We start from the raw sequence: 20,373 nt of genomic DNA, 5'->3' as shown, positions 1-20,373 counted from the left end.
TGCGTCACGTCCTGTCACGCTGGTTCTTCTTCCAATCGTCCAGGCATGATGAACGAAGCCTCAATCTAGGTTAGAAGGATGCACTCCGCTCATCGAGACGAAGACTCCACAGCTATGAAAGTGCACACCTGACGCTGCATTCGGCAGCTCGTCTATCCCATGGACCTCCTTCATAAGTCTCGCCGGGTATTTCGCTGCGCCAATGACCTTCTGAGGCGCAAGGCGCGCCATGAAGTGAGCGAGTGTCCTCTTCTGCAGATAGTAGACATTCTATTCGACAAGACTGGTCAGCATGATATTGACAAGCGGTTCATAGAGGGACTCTTCCAAACCTACTGGGAAGAGTGATTGGACAGGGCCTACAGTATATACGTCTCCATTGAACATCTGTAGCCATATACAGTAGACTTCGACGCACGCTATGATACAGCACTACCGAAGTGCATCAGACTATACATCGTGACTGGGGGGGGAATATGGTCAGTGAAATATTTGAGGGGGGTCTGTGCCACCTCTCGCGCGCGTCGTGACGCGTGACCGCGCGCCTCATTTCCCCCATCACTCGGCTGCATACATGTCCTTCTACTTCCAGCATCCTGGACAGTTCACGAACGCACAGGATCAGGGCGCTGGGACCAACATGCAGCCGCAGCACAATGGCCTCGACTCGATAACTCTCGGCCAGCTGAAATCCCTCGTGGGGACCGTGCCGAAGCCCAAGGTGCGACGACGCGATCTGGTGCTTGAATAGGTGCTAACGCGCGACGTAGCAATGGTACTACGACTTCAACTACGATGATGAGGATAATGTGATGAATGAGATCGAGGAGTTCTACTCCTATGTCGAGATGCCGCAGGCGGCAGAGAATCTGAGGGCCTGGGAGGGATCGTTTGACGGAGGTGCGTTCGAAGTTGTGCGAGGCGATCCACGTGCTGATTCAGCTATTAGACTGGTTAAGCTCTACGCCGGAGCAGCGCAAGACACATGTCGAGTTTCTACTTGAAAGCTTGGAACACAAAGATCCCGAGATTCGCTTCACCAATGCGCGTCGACTATTCTACATCCTGCAAGGTGCGTTGCGGGTCCTTCGTTGCGCATGGTTAGCTGACAATTATTCAGGTACCTTCCGCGAGACTACGTCCCCCGAGCATCAACTGCATTGGATCTTCGAGAACTGTAAAGTCGTCCGGGGCGCGAACGGTGTCAGCACGATCGTTGAAGCCATGAAGATCGCCCAGTCCAAGCATGATTTCCTTTGGTGCGTCAGCATCCTTCCGCTTTATTTCACGATGCTGACAGCGCGAAGCGGGCTGCAGGACCAGGACCTCGAGCACTTCAACATCTCCGTTCAAGACAAGAACGACCTGGTGGAGGAAGTGACCACCGAGATCTCGGTCTACCTCGGCATGATCTACCACATAGTCGAGGTGTTCAAGGGACACGAAGACTTCGCGGATGAGCTTAGTGCGTTCGTCCAAGCTACTCTTCAAGTATACGCTGATGGGCCACACAGTGAGTCTCGACCCTCCGCTCCCGGTGTATCTGTGCAACGTCGTCGCGTCATTGAGGGACAAGTCGAACAAGGGCTACCCTATCAAGAAGGTGCGTAATCTTTCCGCCTGAGTCTTCGCGTCGCGCCGACGCTCCATTGTTCAGCTACTCCTCGTCTGCTGGAAGACACTACTCGCATGCTGCGGTGGTATACGCGACCACGCGCGCGTGAAGACGCTCGCCAGAGAACTTGCAGGTCTCCCCGAACTACCTGAAGAGAGTACGTATAGAATCCCTCCCTGTGCGCTGTAGCTCACATCGCGCAGAGATGCCCATCAAATCCGCACCGGAGGACATCGAGCAGTTCCACCAGGAGACGACCGTGAAGTACCCTACCTTCCAGCCGCAACCCGTACAGGCACCCATACCATACACACCCGAAATTATCAGCAAGCTTGCGCAGGCGCACGACGCCATCCCCGTGCGCCACCACTACCACCACGACGACATGGACCAGCAGCAGGCCTTCTCCGCCGGCGGTGGCCTCAATCAACAACCCGGCGGCTCCTACCGCAACCCCCAACCACCGACGCCCGCTCCCTCCCCGCCCCCGCAGCTCAAACCCAAGAAGCAGCAGTACCAGACCGACCAGAACCGGCCCTTCCTCTTCCCCTTCTCGAGCGTGAACAGCAGGAACCGGGACGGGTCGGTGCGGATGGTGCCGTACGCGATCGAGGAGGCAGAGATGCTGTACAACAAGCATCTGTATGTGAACTTGGCGACGTGGCAGATGTGGAAGACAAGGGAGGAGTGCATGAAGACGGAGAGCGGGCTGGAGCACTTGCCGGGCGGGGAAAGGGCAGAGAAGGAAAGGGAGGAGACGGCGACGACGTTCGAGGATGTGAGTGTGGGTATGGACGGGTATGAGAGGTCTGACTGATTGGGATGTAGGATGGCATTGAGGGCGAGGATCTCCCGGACGTGGCGCTGCTTGACGAGAAGATTGAGGAGACCGAGCAGGCCATCAGGGACGCGCAGACGACTGCTGACCGCAAGAAGGCCAAGCAGAGGAAGGAGGATCTGATGAGGCTCAAGCGGGTTGAGCAGATCTACGTACGGCAAACTTCTTTTCTGCCAAAATCCTGCTGACAATGTTGTCAGGCGGCTGTGCTCCCGGTCCTATCAAGCTGGGTACTCGTGTTACTCAAGCTGCTGCTTGCAGCTGTTTCCGCAAGCACGAACGCGCAGAACCAACCCTCAGGTTTCCCGCCAGGCGTTACTTCACGTGCGTAAGCTGTAATCATCATGAGTACTTCGGCTAACATGCTCTGTAGCGCCGTCAGAACAACCCCCACAGCCACCTATGCACCTGGACGAGATCGACGTGATTAGGCATCGAGAGATCACGTCGAAGGCAGTCTCCGCCATCCTCATTCTCATGCTCAAGTGGTTCAAGGTCTCTCGTGAGTATCGCTCATTTTCGTTGCGCAAGTAACGCTCACAGTCGCTTGTCAGACGCGATGAAGTTCCATCACCTTGGGCTTCTCCTGTTAGACTCGAACTGCCTACTTCTACTTCTGAAGATGTTCGGCTTGCAGGAGGTCAGCACGGCCGTCATCTCGAAGGCCGACTCTCCAGACAACAAGTGCGATACCCATCTATGACGTTCCTCCAGGCTCACGCTGACGCTTGTTTCTCACAGCTTCTTCCGCTACTGTCTCCTCAACTTCTCCAGCCGGCAGCAGAATGTGCGCCCAGAGGAGGAGATGATCCGCCCCTCTCGTCGCACCGAGCAGCGCGAGCGCGAGCTGCCCAATGGAATCCGGGTGCAGGAAGAGGTCGAGTTCGTGACCGACTACTCATGGCGCAACTTCTTCTCGAACATCAACTACGCGAAGATCATGCAGAAGCTGTCCAAACATCTGTCGTTCCGGATATGCATGTTGGTCACGTATAAGAGTTCGGTGAGTGGGTGGTGGTGATTGTGTCGACGGCGATGTTGCTGGTGGAAGGAAGCTCACGGACGTTGCAGGCGGTCTTGAAGCGCGTGTTGAGGGTGCAGCACCCGATGCTGCAGCTGTACATATTGAAGTTGATCAAGAGTCAAGTGCCGTATTGTGGGCGCAAGTGGCGGCAATGTAAGGTCGATTCCCGTTGTGGCGAGGTGGCGTTATTGACCTAGCTTGCAGCGAACATGAAGGTCATCACGAGCATCTACATGAGCATTCGGCCGGACTTGCGCGACGAGTGGCTGACGGGCACGGAGCCTGATGATGGGCAGGACCGACAGGTATGCCTTGGACCCTGCTACCTGCTACGACGTATTGATCAATTGTCTGCAGGTTCAAGAGCTCGCCCTGAAGCATCTGGTCAAGTTCTGTGGGTGCATGCTTAGACGTGTCCCGTGGGCATCGACTAACGTCTCGCAGACAACACTCGGCGCTATGGCTCCTCGGCGGTCGCGGCACATCAGAACGCGATGCACCGCCGCTCAGGGAGCATGTCCCACTACATCGAGGGTCTGCAGGGCGGCCCGGAAGGCATACCCCCGCCTCTTCCACACCTGGGCACTCCCAACGTCGTCGAGGCGGACGTCTTTCCCCCTGTGCGCTCTCAGGCGCCGGATCCGTCGATCTTCCTGCCATATATCCCTGAAGACATCGCGTTCGAGGAGGAATACGAGGAGTACCTCTCGGACCTCGGCTTCGCGGACGAGCAGACGTCGCACGAGGGCGGCGGTGGCGGGTCCGCGTGGTCCCGCCTACCAACGCTGGCGGCGCAGATGACGGAGGGAATCAGCGACAGCGAGAGCATCGGCTCCATTGGCGACCTCGGCGATGATTCGCGGTTGGACCCTTCGCGGGATGATCAGGAGCTCGTCGACGAGAATGTCAATAACTGGGAGGTGCGTCGATCTACTAATGATCTATGGATGCAAGCCTGACCACCATCTCACAGCACATGAGCCCGAAGACGATGGCGGCGCTGCCGAAGTCACCAGCACGGTCACCAGCTCGTTCGCCAGCGCGGTCGCCTGCTGGGCGAAGGCATAGCAGCAGTGGGAACGGTCTCCGGCCGGTCATACCGTTCGCGCTGGACGATGACACCCCGTTGGACTTGGCAGAGGAGGAATTGGAGGAGGAAGAGCTTGGACCTATGCCCAAAGAGCAGACTGACGGGCCGTTTGCATCGGGAGCTGGTGTGGATGAAGTGGAATATGCGTATGGGGTGTAACATCTTCGCAGTTGTACGAGTCAGATCGATGCAGATGGTGGAATGGATATATTGAAGCCATATTGTACTGTACGCTCATGGAGACGCTGCGCGTACGTACGGACCCGATGGCGGATGGCGCGGAGCAGTCATAAAATCAGCGTTAGAAGTGATCTGCTGGACGTGGCTCGCTGCTCGGACTAGTGATTGTCCTGCGGAGATTTGGATGTCATCCTATACGTAGATCGAATGCCAACCGTCTCCAAGGCGATTCGGAGCACGGCAACTGCTGCACCTAGTAAGGGGGGGGGGGGTCAATCGCGAATGACCGGTGAAGCAAGCGACTATCCGCATTGTATTGACGTAGATACAGCTGGCAGATACTTGTGTGAAGTGCGCCGGAAAGGATACTTGTGGTTGCTGGCAAACGAGGCGAGGATGTGCGATTGAAGTTGGCTAAGGCGACCTCGAGTATGAGCGGCTTGTAGAGCAGAAACTTGCGATGGCAGCCTGATGAATCGAGGGGAAGGGGCCATACCATAACCAACCTTTCGCTGCGTTGATTCAGTTGGGTGTTCGAAGAGAAGGCCGCGAGTTTATACTCACAAGTACAGGACAGCGTCTCGCGTCACCGAGAGCAGTGGATCCAGTCTTGAGTTCTCCTGGGTCTATGTTCGAGCAGGGGAGCATGTCTGGCAACGTGAGGGGCAGAAGCACAGCAACTGAAGAAGAACGTCGATGGGGGAAAGCCGGCTACAAGGAAGAGATCATGAGAAGAGGGCTGGGAAAGGAGGGCGTCCACTATGTCGCCGGAGCACACGTCCTCGGCGACGACGACGTCGAGGTTGTGCAGCGACAAGCGTCCAACGCTGGGGTACCGTGAAAGCGACGTCCTTTGTTTACAAGTTTGCGGACGTTTTGACGAAGTTGTTTTTCGCTGTCTGCGGCAATTTGGCTTCGTCGTCCAGGCCGGCCACAACGTACCCAAACAGACCACCTCTTTGCAATACACGATCGTCGCGCTCGCCGTCGCCCGCATCGTCTTGCTCGTCGTCGCCGTCGTCGCCCCCAATGAACATGGCCCGTGCGCACGATCAGGAAAGTCGCACGGGCGGCTGACATAAGCAGTCGCCTGGCGGCGCCAGCCCGGCTTGACCTTCTCGACCTTTTTCCCAACGTCCAGCACACCCCCGCTGTCGCCCGTTCGCGTCTGCCACCCTTCCCAACACCATCCACCCATACCTTGTGAAGTGAGGCGATATGGCGACCCCCGGGCAGCCTGGCATGCCGATGATGGCAGACCCGAATATGAATCCCGAGTACTTTCAGCAGCAGCCACCCCCTCCAGGCCAGCCACAGCCAGGCGAGGACTTGACGGGTGGCTTACCGATCAACCTCGACTCCTTGAGAGACGGTCCGCCGGGGAGCAAGCCCTTTTACCCATATTCGACGCTTATTCGGTGCGTGCGGTCGCTGTTCCATCCCGCGGGATGGACAACGCATCGCATAGCTAACGGTCATGTTACAGCTACGCGATCAAGGGCTCCCCCAACCAGAAGCTCCTCCTCGAGGACATCTACTACGCCATCGAGTCCCGAGTGCGTATATGCGGCGAGATCAAGCGTGTGCAAGCGCTGACGTGGCCACAGTTCCCTTACTTCAGAACGGCACCCAGCGGCTGGAAGGTGAGCGAGCACACGTTTGAGCATCTCGTGGATGTGGTTGTGGATGAGTGCACTGCGCGTGATCGCGTTTCTCATCGCCGTTGTTTTTGTTTGAGTGGCTTTATTTGTTGTCCATCGTTTACGATCTCCCCGCGTCTTGCCCTGATACTGACTGGGGTCGATAGAATTCTGTCCGTCACAACCTCTCGCTCAACCCATGCTTTGAGAAAGTTCCGCGTCCGCTCACCGACCGCGGCAAGGGATCCTACTGGACGGTGAACGATAATGTCGACCCGCGCACTGGTGTGCACAGGGTGCGCAAGAAGAAGGGTGGCAAGGGCAAGAGCCGCGGAGACTCTGTCGAAGCCGATCAGGATTACCACCAACACGCCGAAGCTGGCTACGATCCCCAGCAATACGTTCAACGTCCTGAAGATGGCGGCTCCCCAACTCAACCACCTCCTGCCCCTTACCCCTATCCTCCGTGAGTCACCGTCTGGTCGACGATCAACACAACTCTGAACTTTCCTCTCAGTTTCGACCCAAACTTCATGATGGGCATGCGCTTTCCACCAATGGGCGGACCTATGCCCATTTCACCCGAAGAAGGGCTTGAACTTGACGAGAACGGCAACGTTGACTGGAGAGCGGCGTGGCTCAAGGAGATCGGTCACCTGCAACAAGTCACCGCAGAGCAGGAGAAGGCCGGCGTGGACGCAGAGTGGTATCGGATGATGCTATACCGCGTTAGGACAGCGCTCATGCCGCCCGTTGCGGTAAACCCGGACGGTACCGTCATGCATATCCCGCCCCCTCACCTTGCGCCGCCGCCGCCAGCCCCCGCACCGCCTGCAGACGGACAGCAGCAACCGCAGACGGCGCCACCGCAGTGATCCTACTTTTCTCACCCTCGTGAACCCAGGTCCTGTATCGCTTGTCCTTCGCTTTCTACCGCTTCGCTATGGATGCTTTTCGGAATTCGTACCACCTGTGATGATGTGCCTTGTACCGTATCGTACTCTTCTTACCCAATCCTCTCGTCCCGCAGAAGACCTAGGAGCGCCGCTTACAGATGCTGATCGTGCAGCCTTGTCATAGTCGTGACCCTTAGCGAATCATCGATCCTATGTTGCTGTTGTTGTCTATACACGTCGTGTATAATGAAAGAAAGATCTCAACAAGGTCCTCACCCAGCAGACAAAGTGACCGAGCACGACGCTCTCGCCCGGAACAATGCGCTGAACAGTGCACTCGAACGGTCCCCAGTGTCCCCACCTGCGGCGACCCCGCGAACGACTCACGAGGCTGGATCGGCCGATGCGGTAGGCCGGGATGCGGCCGAGGCCCTTAGTCAGATTAGATACTCCCATTTGCGGGTTTGCGGAGTCTTGTCATTCGACCACGGAAATTTATATGCCGCTGTGAAAAGTCCCGTCCAATCGTACCCTCTCCCCGTTGTCATCCACCATCATGTCCCCGTCCGCCGTATACGAGTCTGCGCCGTCGAACGGATCGACGAGCACGAGCGCGATCCCCGCAGCCGTGCCCTTGAAGGGCAAGGCGCTCGTCATCGGTTCCCCAGCCACTGCAGCAGATGGGAGATTCCAGACCCTTGTGACGGAGCTTGAGGCCAGCCGCCCGGTTGAGCGCCAGATGTTAGATCGCCTAGTGGATGGAGGTGCGTGGGGTGGTAGTGGATGCCATGAGCAGCGTCGCTGACCTGCATCACCAGCGACGACACTGGAGCCATCGTCATACGGCTCTGCGCACATCACCCTCGCACCAACTGACTACCAGAACCTCCTCCCCCAGCTGCCCAGCTTGCTCTCGCAGCTGCTGTCCGGCCTGAGCCCACTGGGCACGCTCCACCTCCTCCACCTAACCGAGGCCTTCAAGACGCTCCCCACGGAGCTGACGCTCGCCGGCTTCAACGTCCTCACCCCCACCATCACCCCCGACGGCGCGCTCATGGCGCAGAAGCCCGCGCACGCGCCCGCCGCGGCGGTCTCCCTCGCCTCCCGCCCGCTCGCGCGCAAGAAGACGGACCCCGCGGCCAAGAAAGCACTCTGGTCCCTCTCCGCTCCCACGACGCCGAAGATCGACGCGGACGCGCTGCTGACCGACGCCGACCGCGCGCGGCCCGCGGCGTGCGCGCCTGCGTCGGCCTCGGGCCCCAAGCGGAAGCGCGCGTGCAAGAACTGCACGTGCGGGTTGAAGGAGCTCGAGGAGGAGGAGGTGCGGAACAGCAAGGTGGTGATGATGAACGCGACGGGCGAGGGGCTCGTGGAGGTGTCGCAGGGCGAGAAGGAGCGGCTGGTGGCGGCGGCGAAGGCTGCGCCGAAGGCGACGAGCAGCTGCGGGAACTGCTACCTGGGAGACGCATTCCGGTGTGCGAGCTGCCCGTACCTTGGTGCGTTGATCGGACTCTGGTTTTTGTTTGTATGCTTACCCTGCTTCAGGCCTTCCTGCATTCAAGCCTGGCGAGAAGGTCGAGATCTCCCTCGGCATGGATGACATTTAGATTTCCCTCGTACCCTCACCCTCATCACTGGCTCCTCGTATGAGCCTTCTGTATCTGTAAAATGCATTGTAGCTTTGTAGTCTGCTATATACCGCGAGCGTACGCCGCTGTCGCCCTTCTGCCTTCAGTGCTTGTCCGCCCACCTTCTCCACTGCTTGTCAATCACCTCCTCTACTCGTCTTCATTCTCCACTGCTCGAAGTGCTCGTGTACATTGCTCCGCGCGCGCCACCCGGCACGTTGCTCGGCCCGATCAGTGCGTGCAAGATGAGGCTGCTCTCTCGTTCTGCCGTCATCTACGCGCTCGCTGCTTGTCTCCAACTCCATCCATCTATGCAGGCTAACTCGGGCTGACTGACTCTCCTCGTCTCTTCCGAACTCTCCTTCTCTGTTTCTCGAGCGATAGATCGACGAAGAACGTTACCATGAGCAACAATGGTGCGCGCATATCCCCGTCCTGCAGCACCTCCAACGTTGATGAACGCATCCTCATCCTTGTTTCGCACCTCACAGACGCGTCCGTCAAGCTCAACCCCACCGTGGACTTCCTCGCCGGCAACATATCTGTGCGTTCACATTCCAGCGGCCTCTCGGAGCGCCCTCACCATCCCCAAGTGACCGATCCACTGAACACATTCCGTGAACGTAGGGCATAGCAGGGCTAGTCGTCGGATATCCCTTCGATACCGGTGCGTATCGGTGCTGCTCGTAACGCGCTTAGTACGACGTCGAAGCTAATCAGAAGTCTACAACTCACAGTCAAGGTCCGCTTCCAGACGCCCGAGTACCAGTCGCGGTATAACTCAACGTTCAATGCGCTGACGACCATCGTGCGCGAGGAGCGCTTTACGGGGCTCTTTAAGGGTATTATGTCGCCGATCGTATGCGTCTTCCTTGCCATCGCAGTACTGAGCTTCGATTGACGCGCTCATCAGGCGACCGTAGCTCTGATGAATGGCCTCGTATTCGCGTCGTACCGCTTCTTCATGAAAATCCAGCTAGAAGACGCGCATTCCGTGCCCACGTTGTGGCAGATCTTCCTCGCTGGGTCTGGGAGCGGGATCGTGTCGTCGTGAGTTGAATCCTACTCGCTGTAGATGAGCGCGTCACACTGACGGTATCATTCAGCATAATCACGACGCCGACGGAGCTGGTGAAGATCAGGCAGCAGGCTTTGTCGACGCGAACGTCTACGCCGAAGGTCGCTCTTGCCATATTGCGGGAGACGGGCCTGAGAGGCTTATATCGGGGCATCACTTCGACGGCCTTGAGAGACATTGGGTACGGGCACTACTTTGTTGCGGTGAGTTGAGAGTTCGACGGTTCTGTCAAGACGTTACTCATGTGCAACTCGTTTAGTATGAGGCGACCTGTCGCTACTTCGCCACACCGAAGACCGTGGTTCGGGATACCGACCACTCGTCTATCATGTCCGAGGTCGAGGAGATTAACGAACTCTCGTGGCCCGCGCTTCTCCTCGCGGGAGGGGCAGCTGGTATAGGTGAGTCAATCGCCTTCCTCACCCCGTTCCTCTCTAACCCATCCCCAATAGCCGGCTGGATATTCACCTTCCCCTTCGACGTTATCAAGACCCGGATGCAGAGCCCGCCGCAACAGACGCAGAGTTCCTCCCCAACGCATAATGCTTCTGGGGCAGCTGCTCCGTTGTTGGACAGGCCTGCGGCGTATCCATATAGGACGACGTGGTCGACGATCTTGCATTCCTATCACACGGAGGGGATGGGGGTGTTCTTCAGGGGGTTGGCACCTACTTTGATACGGTACGCGCCACTCTTTCTTATGTTGACATGAGGTACTGATGCTGTGCTCCAGCGCTGTCCCCGTCAACATGGCGACCTTCGCCACTTTCGAAGCAGTTGTGCATACTCTCTCATAGTTTAGGCGTAGTCTCACATAGCTAAGGCGTACTACCTTCTAATCAATAAATCGATCGCAGCACGCTCGAAGGTGCCGACTGCACTCTTCAAGTCACTCGATTGATGCTGGATAATGAATGCCAGGCCCTGGGGTACCATCAAGGATTTGGGTTTAGGCGTACTGGCTATACGCGGCACGAGCGGCACTTGAGCTTTGACAGCAATGGCTGTGGACTAGCGAGTCTTGGTACTGCGTAGCTATCTGCTGCGTGATGAACGAGTGGCCACTGGCCAGTCGAGACGGGGTCACGGGATCGCGTAGCGTGCAAGGGTCGGCAGCTGCCGGATTGTCTTGGACGCGACCGTCATGTCCCATCCTCCTCTTGCCACGATGCACGTCGACTTGCCCGCAACTCAGTCTGGCATGCACACGCAGGCTACGCATCGCTGTCTCTTCATTCCCGAAGTGCTGGCACTCATCTGCGAAGCCTGCATCGATCCGCCAGACGTAGACTCTGTTGCCGCGAGAAACAGAGGGATGCGCTCGCTCGTGAGGCTGGCGAGAACCTGCAAGACGATCTACGCCGTCGCGATTCGGTGCATATGGCAAAGTGTGACGGAGATCGCGATATTGGCAGAGTACACCATGCCTGGGTGCTGGGAGATCATCAGGGACCACCCCGAAGTAGATGAGGGGGTCCCGAGCTCTGTGATCGTGAGTGCGACACTCCTTGTGCCGTCTCGCCTGGCCGAGTCTCCGCGACTGTATGTGACAAAGGCTCTTCGCAGTTGCCAGCACGGTCGATACAAGAAGAGGACCTCAAGCGCTTCCGCTTCCATGCGGCATTTGTCAAGAAGATGTCGTTTGGGGGAAGCGACTGGCCAAGGCTCTTCGTTGACGACTGCATCATCGCGCTGTGTCTCACGGCGACCGGCCCCCTCCTCCCGAACCTCACATATATTGCATGGGATGTGGAATTGAACCTATTCTACCTCCAATACTTCGCCTCGCCTACAACCCTCGAGCTCCGCATTAATGGGGGGTCTCTGACGGTCGGCGACGCGTACATCTTGCGATCTACTCCTCGGTGGTTTCCTAACCTAACAGACCTCTATGTGGGATACAGTTCATCGTTGGCGGACGGGGCGAAGCAAGCTATCGACATCCTCGGGAAAGCCATCTGCGGTTGGAAGCTCCGGAAGCTTGAGACGTCGCACATCAAGGAAGAGGCGCTCCGGAGGCTCGCCGAGTTGCCCTCCCTCTGCGTCCTCACCTTGGAGGGAGGGCCAGTACAGATTGGGCGCGCGGTCAACGCGTTGTTCGGCAACCCTCAGGGTCCCCGTTTGGGCTTCCTTCAATTGTCAGAACTGGTGGTGAAGACCCCGGGATTACGGCTAAGGCATGCCGGCTCGCGGGACTGCTGCACGTTTCCTGCCTTGGAAACCCTGGAGCTGGGATTATTGCTGGATCCATGGCAAGCTACCTTTATGCAGATAAGCAACCTCTGTCCATCCCGTCCTCGCCTGCGTCGACTTGTATTGGAGGACGAAGACCACCCTGCCGCGGGCGTCTCGCAACCGATACCGGCAACGGACATCAGGCTCTTAGGGCCGTACACACACCTAGAGGAGTTGATTCTCACTTCCATCTACGGATTCCACGTAGACGAAGCTGACGTCTTATGGATCGCCAGATCGTGGCCCAAGCTCCGCGTGCTGCACCTGCGACCGAAGTACAGGCAACGCGACGATGCGCGCCGGCGCATACCGCCGCTGCACGCGCTGCGACATCTCGCCCGCCATTGCCCCCGGCTCGCGGACCTTGCCATCGAGGTGGACGCGACCGCTGTCCCGCTTGCGGAGGCACCGACGGACGCAGTGCAGATGGAGCTCCGCCTGTGGCGCGCCGGCTGGTCGCCGATTACAGCACAGAGCGTCCCGTACGTCGCAGCGTACCTCTCGACGGTCTTCCCCTGCGTCCAGAACATCGTCTCGACCATGCCCGGCGCCACCTTGCATGTACCGGAGAACCTGAATTGGCGGGAGGTCTGCAGCCTCATTCCAGTCTTCAACGCCGTTCAGGGACATGCGTACAGACGCCTCATGCACGGAAGCGCGGACAGCGGTGAAGTGATCAAGAGGATGGTAGGCCTTGTAGAGTGATGGGCAGCTACTCTGCGGATGAATTCTGCCCGCGGATGGACTATGCCCGCCTGTGTTGGCAGTTATGCCTCGCGCGCCTTTCTTGCTGTACGTTTCCTGGATTACCGCCATAGATCTGCTCGGCTGATTCGCCTGAGCAGTTGAGAATATATACCCTGTTGCTGGTGAATTTAATCAGAGTCAGACTACAACTTCTTCGTCGCGTTCGGTGTGAACGCGTCACGTCAGGTGATCGCGCTGTGTCGCGGGTGTCAGCGCGAGACGTCGACGCGAAGGCGGCGGATCGGCGATGTCGATGATGGAGCGAAGACTAGCGCTTGACAGCCCCGAAGTATAAAGACACACTCGCCCACGTTCTGCGCTCCGTACTCGCCACCATGCCGCCCACGCCCTTCGCCCTCGTCACGCCCGCGACGCGCGGGCTGTCGCTCGCCCTGGCGCGACAACTCCTCCAAACGACGAACTTGCCCCTCTTCGCCACCCACCGCTCCGGCACGGGCGACGAGCTCAAGCAGCACGTCCTCGCGCCCCTAAAGGACGTCGACCCCGCGCGCCTGCACCCGCTCCAGCTCGACCTCACCGACGAGGCGTCCATCGAATCGGCCGCGCAGACCCTCGCCGACACCCTACCTTCCGACGCCTACCTCGACACCGCGTTCTTCACCGGCGGCGTGCTGCACCCCGAGAAGCAGCCCGCGGACCTCGACCTGTGGAAGATCACGGAGAGCTTCCAGATTAACACCATTTCGCACTTGCTCATGATCAAGCACTTTGCGCGCTTCGTGCCGCCGGCGGTGAAGAACAAGGAGGACATCCCCTTGTCGAAGTGGGTGCATGTGTCTGCGAGGGTGGGCTCAATTAGCGACAACCGCTCCGGCGGGTGGTACTCGTACCGCGCGTCGAAGGCGGCGCTGAACCAGGTCATCCGCACTTGGGACTGGCAGCTGCGCATGCAGAAGAAGCCGGTGATCTGTGTGGGTGTGCATCCGGGGACGATGAAGACGGAGTTGAGCAGGGCGTATTGGGAGTCGACGGCGAAGGAGAAGTTGTTTGACCCAGAGTACAGCGCGCAGAAGCTGGTGGAGGTGGTGAAGAATTTGAAGCAAGATCAGAGAGGGAAGGTATGGGATTACAAGGGCGAGGAAGTACTACCATAGACGAGAAGACCCTTCGTGATCGGACAAGCACTGTAACATAGCAAAGCACGAGCACTTGGCACAGCACACACCTACCTGATAGGCAACCAAATCAATGGACTGAGGACTGCATGCAGCGATGATGAATGAGTATGTCGACCACCGGTCGAACATATGTGACGATCAGTTTCCACTATAAACAACGCCGGATATACAAGAACTTCTGGTGTGAAGTACGAAGATCGAAGTAAGTATGCAAGCGGGTGGGTATGAACGCATCCACCGCGCCCTTCACCCCCAGTAGTTCAATCAAGTCCCAAATGATAGTAAGGCGACGGCCTGAGCTTTACGCAGCGACCGCGATGGTCTGGCCCATCGTCATCTCCTCGACGGGGAGCTTCAGACCGCTAGACTGCTTCGGCGCCAGCGGCGCAATGGGCGTGCCCTCAAGGGACTGGCCGAGCCGCTTCGCCTGGATGTGAGACGGGATGGGGCCGAGGAGCCAGTCGAAGCGCGAGCGCGCGGCGACCACCGCATCGTGCGACACCTCGTTCGGCTGGCCGTTACGGAGGGTGAGCGGCGCGCTGCCGTCCGCCAGGCCAACCTGCTCGTCCGTCCAGATGGGCTCGACGAAGTCCTGGCCGCCGGGGACGCCGACAGACGCGCGCCCGCCGAGGCGCTTCCAGTCCTGCACGCGGTTGATGTTGAGCTCGTTGAAGACCTGGTCGACGGCGCCGATGAGGTGGTCCATCTGCTCGAGCGTGTGGCGCTGGGTGACGGTGATGCGGAGGCGCTCCTCGCCGCGGGCGACGGTCGGGTAGTTGATAGCCTGGACGTAGATGTCATGCTCCGCAAGAAGCTTGTCGGACGCCTGCTTCGCGAGCGCGGCATCGCCGACGAGGACGGGGACGATGTGGGAGGGACCCGGGACGACGGGGATGTCGAGCTCCGCGAAGCGGCGCTTGACCTCGCGCACGTTGACCTGCTTGAGCTGACGGTCGCCGAGGTACTCCTTCTGGTAGACGACGCTCGCCTGGGCGCCAGCGACCGTCGCGGGCGGGAGGGACGTCGTGAAGATGAAGCCAGGAGCGTACGACCGAATCATGTCCACAAAGCGGGCCGAGCCGGCGATGTAGCCACCGATGGCGCCATACGACTTGCCCAGGGTGCCCGTGATGATGTCGACGCGGTCCATGACGGTGCCCGGGATAGCGTCCGGGCTATCACCGGCGGCCTTGTGCAGGTCGTAGTCGAGATGCTCGGCGACGCCGGCCCCGCGGGGTCCGTACAGGCCCACAGCGTGCACCTGGAGCGTTCTTAGAACAATGACCCTTATGAGGAACAATAGAACGTACCTCGTCGAGGAAGGTGATAGCACCGTATTTCTCGGCGAGATCGCATATCTCCTTAATAGGGCCAATGCTGCCGCACATGGAGTACACGCTCTCGAACGCGATGATCTTGGGAGTCTCCTTCGGGTACTCCGCGAGCTTCTTTTCGAGATCGGCCAGGTCATTGTGTTCGAAGATGACCTTCTTGGTGCCAGAGTGCCGGATGCCTTGAATCATGGACGCGTGATTCATCCTATCAGAGAAGATAACACAACCCGGCATCTTGGACCCGAGAGTGGACAGGGTAGCGTCATTGGCAACATAGCATGACGTGAAGACAAGCGCGCCCTCCTTGCGATGGAGGCGCGCCAACTCCTGCTCGAGACTGAGATGGAGGGCACCGTTCCCAGCGATGTTGCGGGTACCGCCGGCGCCATGGCCGTATTTGTCGAGGACGCGGCTGCGATCATGATGAGAAGAGGCGTATGTGAGGGAGATGGGGGACGTACTGCATAGTCTCCAGGACTACCGGATTTCCACCCATACCAAGATAGTCGTTGGAGCACCAAACCTCGACTTCATCGGTAACCTTCGCGGTGTGGGCCGTCGGGAAACGGGCCGCGAGGCGGTTGATGTTGTTGAAGTAACGGTACGACTTGTCCTGGTGCTTCTTGTCGAGCTCCTCCTCGTAGAACTTTTCATAGTCGAAGCCGCCGGCCGCCCTGGGAGACTTGCCCTTCTTGTCTGCGGTAGCAACGGTCTCCTTCGGGGCGGCCGCCGGCTTGGCCTGAGCCTGCGCCTGAGCGGCATGGAAGGGACATCCCCCAGCCTTCTTGGCAGGCTGCTGCTTGCTGGCAGCCGCGGCGGCGAGGTCCTCAGCGATGCGCGCGGCGTCACGGGCCGCCTTCGCGTGGGGGCACATCTCGACGGTAGCGTTCGGGGGAATGGTGATGCCCTGGTCCTGGTGGATCTTCTCGACGTCGGCCTGCCCGGCAACGCTCGCGTAGCCTGCGGCGAGCTGCTTGCCGCGCACGTCGAGCGCGGGCCCCATGACGGGGCACTTGGTCGCGCGCTCGGTGAGGGCGGAGATGGCGGGGAAGCGGGGGGACGAGGAGGTGCAGAGGGAGCGCAGCTGGGAGGTCTGCGTGCGCTGGAGGAACGGGCAGAGCGGTTTGAAGCTCGACAAGGTCGAAAGCCGGGACATGATGGCGGGAGGGAAGAACGGGTGGGGTGAAGTCCCGTGTTTTCCTTATAAACGGCCAAGTTACCGTCGGACACTCGGGCGGACGAAAATCAAACCGCCGCAATTGGCTGAGGTGACCGCACACGTGATGCTGCCGCCGCACCGATCGGGTCACCCGGCAGCCTCTTTTGGTAATCTTTGTTGCGGTCTGGCCACACAAAATCGGGGCCCAACGGAGCCCCAGCATGTCCCCCTCACGTACATCAATCACTCCTGCGCAGACTGGACTCGCATCTTCCCTGAAAAGTGGGAAAACCGGGGGACGGAGCGAGCAATCCAGCATTGCGCTCGTATCGCTCCCGATGCCGAGCTACCGGGCACCGCCGTTCGTTCATTCAATGACGCCCTCTCCGCGGAGAAGAACGGCGGGTATGATGCAAGCCGTCTACCCACCGGCCAACCTATTCGGAATGCGACAAGCCCACTGACTTCCACGTCCCTTGGTATCCTGAACCAGCTCATCTGTGTGCGTCAAACGACCACTGCTGCCATCGCGGAGCCGTAAGGGTAATTTGGTATGACAAGTCAAAGGAAGGGGTGTAGTCAACTCTAGAAATTCATTCTCTCGCACGCACCGACGGGTGTGCATCTTGCTGTCGTCCTCGAATATCAAGACCACCTCATCCATACTTTACTTCCCAATAGAATACCATCGTATTCATGGCGCACATTCGCTACGTGTGAAGTCAAGAGGCTCGGTGAAGATTATAACAGAGAGTGCGCTCACCAGAGCAAACGGTCGCGCAAGATGAGACTCACGTCTCGAGGAACGCAAAAGATATCGCAGACCGGACTTGGAGGCTGCCTGGACACATTCTAATTCTGTTTAAATATGTGCCGCACATATCACAATCAAAAGGCCTTCAGCGAGATGCTGTCTGCAGAATTCCCTGTTCTCTCACGTACATCGCAGGCAAGATCAGCGACCCCACGGGTACGATGAAGAATAGCTGTCAATGACAGACGCAACCGTCGATGCGGGGCATCGCAGATATCAAACGACCGCATCGCGAACGGGGAATAGAGAGAAGCTGCAGTCATTGTAGGAGCGATGTGAACGGCCTGCGTCCAGGGCAGTGAGTCAAGGGAACTTGACGTGCTAAGGACGGCGCAGGACAGGGATCGAGGGGGGATACTGCTGATGACACAGCCCACCGCAAGCCCGTCAAATCCTTGCGTAGTGGAGCTTTGGGGGAATTGGACTAGCGCGAAGAGGGCACGTAGAAACGGCGTCATGAAGGTCAAGAGCAAGATGAATCGGATGGAGCGCCTCCTCGGGATTTGCCGCGCGCCCTTCGCCCAAAGCAGGACCTCAAAGGCTGGTCGTCACTTGAAATTGCAGCGTAATTCTTCCTCGTTGCTTTCGAACCGCCCAAAATGGGTTCCCCTTACGAGGTTACCCCGGAGGACGCCCGTTTTCTGTGATTCTTACAATCTCCCTCCCTCCGAGCCGAACCACCGGCGGAACGCTCCTTGCGGATGATCAACTGGCTTGCCAAGGGACCACGCTACAGCCTGTCTACCCACCGGCCAGCACCTTAACGTTACTATAGCTGGCCGAGCACGCTCTCCAATACATCCACCGCGAAATCCACGTCCTCCCTGGGAATGTTAAGACTGGGCACAAGGCGCACCGCGTCCTTCCCCGCCGTAAGCACGAACACGCCCCGCTCGCGCGCCATCTCAACGACCTTCCCGGGGTGCGCCGGGTCCTTGAACCCCAGCCCGAGGATTAGCCCGCGTCCGCGAATCTCTGGCTGCAATACAGTGGGGAAGTACCCGGGTAGCTTCTGCAGCCGGCTGACGAGGTGTGCGCTCGTCTCCTGCACCTGCTTCGCGATGTTCTCGCTGGAGAGGCGGCTGAGGACGTGGAATCCCAATGCGCAGGCGAGCGGGGAACCGCCAAAGGTCGTCCCGTGGGTGCCTGTGGGAATATGAGGTGAGAAGGTGTCGGTGGCCCGGCTATTGTAACGGGAGACGGCAAGCAACAAACACACCTGCGGTCATCACCTCCGCGACCGAGTCGCGCATTAGCACCGCGCCGATGGGGTAGCCGTTGGCGAGCGGCTTCGCCATCGTCACCGCGTCCGGGTGGCAGTCGAGCGGCAGCTTCGAGTGCGCCCATATGGAGCCCGTCCTGTAGAGGCCGCACTGAAGGGGGTACCTGCGTCAGATCCGAGGATCGGTATAGATGGATGGGCATGACTGACCTGAATCTCGTCGTAGATGAGCACCGCGCCGACTTCGTCGCACCGCTTGCGCAGGGCGCGCAGCCACTCCTCGCTCGCAGCGTTAATCCCGCCCTCGCCCTGGATCGGCTCGACGATCACCGCGCACGTATCCTCCCCTATCAACCCCTCCAGCCCGGCGACATCATTCAGCTTGCCCACATCCACGCCCGGAATGAGCGGTGTGAACGGCTTCTGGTACTTGGGGTTCGTCGTGACGCTCAGCGCGCCCATGCTGCGGCCGTGGAAGCCCTGCTCGAAGCACACGATACGCGTCTTGGCGCAGCCGCCGTCCTCCCAGGAGCGGCCAGTCTTTGCGGCCCAGCGCTCCTTGCCGACCTTGCGCGCGATCTTGAGCGCGCCCTCGTTCGCCTCGGTGCCCGAGTTGGCGAAGAAAGCCTTGGCCCCGACGCTGGGATCGCTCAGGCCGAGACCTCCTTCGCGCCGAGTGAGCTCGACGAGGAGCTCTGCAAGACGCGGGGCCCACTCGTTGTGGAAGACGTTGCTGGTATGTAGGAGCTTTGAGGTTTGCTCGGTGATGACCTTTCCAAAATTCAGGAGTAGATCATGCGTGAAGACGATCCTTCATACCTTCACGAACTCCTCATCCCCATGACCCAGAGCATTCACCGCGATACCCGCGCTGAAGTCGACATAGCATCGGCCGTCCGTGTCCCAGACCTTCGATCCCTTCCCGTGGCTGAGCACAAATTGCGGGCGGGCGTAGACCGGGAGGAGGTACTTTTCTCCCGTGGCTAGCGTGTCGCGGACGCTAGGGGAAGGCGCGGAGGGGGTATGGGTGGCGGCAGTATAGCGCGTGCTTGGGCCGGACTAGAGAGATTGGCGTACTAGTATTAGTACGGATGGGAAGTGATGAGAAGGGGAACGCACCTGAGCCCGGACTGAAGTGCTGAATCGCGCGGCGCCCGTGCGCGACGATCGCTGAAGGGTGGAGAGGGAAGTAACGGCGCGCTTCATTTTCGTAGTTATCGAGGGAGAGGAAGAGAGGAGGACGCGAAGGCTTCAGACAGGTGCTAGATATAGTATCTGGTCCTTATACTTCGCCGCCGCCTGCAGGGTGAATCGAGTCACAGAAGTCGAGGGATTTGCGCGAGTCAAGGTGTGAGGGAGATAGGAGAAAGTCCTAGTATGACTCGAGTCTTTCTAAGCGTAGGAACTCGATAGCAGGTGTGCGGGAAGGTGTGGAAAGACGGAAGCAGGGGGAGAAGGCGCCCAAGAGCTCTGATGGGCGTCTAAATGCAAGGTGCGACGCCTCAAAAATCGTGCGATAAGATAGCGATAAGATTCGGCAGCGTCGGCCGTGTGCATCCGGAAGCTGCGGGCCGCAAGTTCAACTTGTCCTTGACGCTCACCGCCGTCTTCGCCTTCGTCCTAACCATCACTTCGTCGCGTCTCACATTTTGTCAAGAGCTAGATCGCACTGCGCTATGAATATAACTTCCCATATACGCAATAGCGCTCGCCCACCTAAGTCAGGCGCAGGCT

At 58.8% G+C, this 20,373-nt stretch overlaps 10 protein-coding genes across 10 annotated transcripts; 6 read left to right on the top strand and 4 right to left on the bottom strand.

The window, feature by feature from the left end:
- Positions 1-574: 574 nt before the first annotated feature.
- Positions 575-4,726, top strand: SCHCODRAFT_02599392 (uncharacterized protein; the record flags this gene model as incomplete). The annotated part of the gene is made up of 18 exons (XM_003038177.1): positions 575-721; positions 771-900; positions 950-1,072; positions 1,121-1,259; positions 1,308-1,465; positions 1,515-1,603; positions 1,658-1,772; positions 1,819-2,393; positions 2,444-2,605; positions 2,654-2,777; positions 2,827-2,955; positions 3,008-3,137; positions 3,168-3,456; positions 3,525-3,630; positions 3,682-3,782; positions 3,835-3,871; positions 3,922-4,397; positions 4,451-4,726. 18 exons carry the CDS (start codon positions 575-577, stop codon positions 4,724-4,726), a joined length of 3,306 nt encoding a protein of 1,101 aa, XP_003038223.1.
- Positions 4,727-5,218: 492 nt separating this feature from the next.
- On the bottom strand, positions 5,219-6,083 carry SCHCODRAFT_02271188 (uncharacterized protein). Its single transcript, XM_050342237.1, has 2 exons — positions 5,312-6,083; positions 5,219-5,259 (listed from the first exon to the last, which is right to left on the bottom strand). The coding sequence occupies exon 1, from the start codon at positions 5,943-5,945 to the stop codon at positions 5,334-5,336; it is 612 nt and encodes a 203-aa protein (XP_050200713.1). The 5' UTR covers positions 5,946-6,083; the 3' UTR covers positions 5,219-5,259; positions 5,312-5,333.
- On the top strand, positions 5,628-7,565 carry SCHCODRAFT_02623969 (uncharacterized protein). The gene is made up of 5 exons (XM_003038176.2): positions 5,628-6,165; positions 6,234-6,303; positions 6,355-6,390; positions 6,555-6,853; positions 6,905-7,565. Exons 1-5 carry the CDS (start codon positions 5,966-5,968, stop codon positions 7,260-7,262), a joined length of 963 nt encoding a protein of 320 aa, XP_003038222.2. The 5' UTR covers positions 5,628-5,965; the 3' UTR covers positions 7,263-7,565.
- A 172-nt stretch (positions 7,566-7,737) lies between these two features.
- On the top strand, positions 7,738-9,017 carry SCHCODRAFT_02623964 (DUF689-domain-containing protein). Its single transcript, XM_050345211.1, has 3 exons — positions 7,738-8,047; positions 8,102-8,779; positions 8,829-9,017. The coding sequence occupies exons 1-3, from the start codon at positions 7,840-7,842 to the stop codon at positions 8,888-8,890; spliced, it is 948 nt and encodes a 315-aa protein (XP_050200712.1). The 5' UTR covers positions 7,738-7,839; the 3' UTR covers positions 8,891-9,017.
- Positions 9,018-9,263: 246 nt separating this feature from the next.
- Positions 9,264-10,910, top strand: SCHCODRAFT_02540439 (mitochondrial carrier). Its single transcript, XM_003038174.3, has 8 exons — positions 9,264-9,455; positions 9,539-9,578; positions 9,649-9,770; positions 9,825-9,961; positions 10,018-10,192; positions 10,249-10,390; positions 10,442-10,670; positions 10,723-10,910. Exons 1-8 carry the CDS (start codon positions 9,315-9,317, stop codon positions 10,784-10,786), a joined length of 1,050 nt encoding a protein of 349 aa, XP_003038220.1. The 5' UTR covers positions 9,264-9,314; the 3' UTR covers positions 10,787-10,910.
- A 247-nt stretch (positions 10,911-11,157) lies between these two features.
- SCHCODRAFT_02498147 (uncharacterized protein) lies at positions 11,158-12,929 on the top strand (the record flags this gene model as incomplete). The annotated part of the gene is made up of 2 exons (XM_003038173.2): positions 11,158-11,481; positions 11,556-12,929. The coding sequence occupies 2 exons, from the start codon at positions 11,158-11,160 to the stop codon at positions 12,927-12,929; spliced, it is 1,698 nt and encodes a 565-aa protein (XP_003038219.1).
- Positions 12,930-13,271: 342 nt separating this feature from the next.
- On the top strand, positions 13,272-14,225 carry SCHCODRAFT_02623957 (NAD(P)-binding protein). Its single transcript, XM_003038172.2, has one exon. The coding sequence runs from the start codon at positions 13,307-13,309 to the stop codon at positions 14,084-14,086; it is 780 nt and encodes a 259-aa protein (XP_003038218.1). The 5' UTR covers positions 13,272-13,306; the 3' UTR covers positions 14,087-14,225.
- A 182-nt stretch (positions 14,226-14,407) lies between these two features.
- SCHCODRAFT_02623956 (tetrapyrrole biosynthesis, 5-aminolevulinic acid synthase) lies at positions 14,408-15,966 on the bottom strand. Its single transcript, XM_003036810.2, has 3 exons — positions 15,906-15,966; positions 15,421-15,856; positions 14,408-15,371 (listed from the first exon to the last, which is right to left on the bottom strand). Exons 1-3 carry the CDS (start codon positions 15,908-15,910, stop codon positions 14,412-14,414), a joined length of 1,401 nt encoding a protein of 466 aa, XP_003036856.2. The 5' UTR covers positions 15,911-15,966; the 3' UTR covers positions 14,408-14,411.
- Positions 15,967-17,360: 1,394 nt separating this feature from the next.
- Positions 17,361-18,102, bottom strand: SCHCODRAFT_02623953 (uncharacterized protein). Its single transcript, XM_050345210.1, has one exon. It carries the CDS (start codon positions 17,873-17,875, stop codon positions 17,492-17,494), a length of 384 nt encoding a protein of 127 aa, XP_050200711.1. The 5' UTR covers positions 17,876-18,102; the 3' UTR covers positions 17,361-17,491.
- A 15-nt stretch (positions 18,103-18,117) lies between these two features.
- SCHCODRAFT_02623952 (acetylornithine and succinylornithine aminotransferase) lies at positions 18,118-19,996 on the bottom strand. The gene is made up of 5 exons (XM_003036809.2): positions 19,759-19,996; positions 19,459-19,698; positions 18,850-19,410; positions 18,637-18,790; positions 18,118-18,563 (listed from the first exon to the last, which is right to left on the bottom strand). Exons 1-5 carry the CDS (start codon positions 19,843-19,845, stop codon positions 18,187-18,189), a joined length of 1,419 nt encoding a protein of 472 aa, XP_003036855.1. The 5' UTR covers positions 19,846-19,996; the 3' UTR covers positions 18,118-18,186.
- Positions 19,997-20,373: the final 377 nt, after the last annotated feature.

Source organism: Schizophyllum commune (assembly GCF_000143185.2).
Source record: "Schizophyllum commune H4-8 unplaced genomic scaffold SCHCOscaffold_5, whole genome shotgun sequence".
Lineage (NCBI taxonomy): Eukaryota > Fungi > Basidiomycota > Agaricomycetes > Agaricales > Schizophyllaceae > Schizophyllum > Schizophyllum commune.
This window is presented reverse-complemented; position numbering and strand designations above follow the sequence as displayed.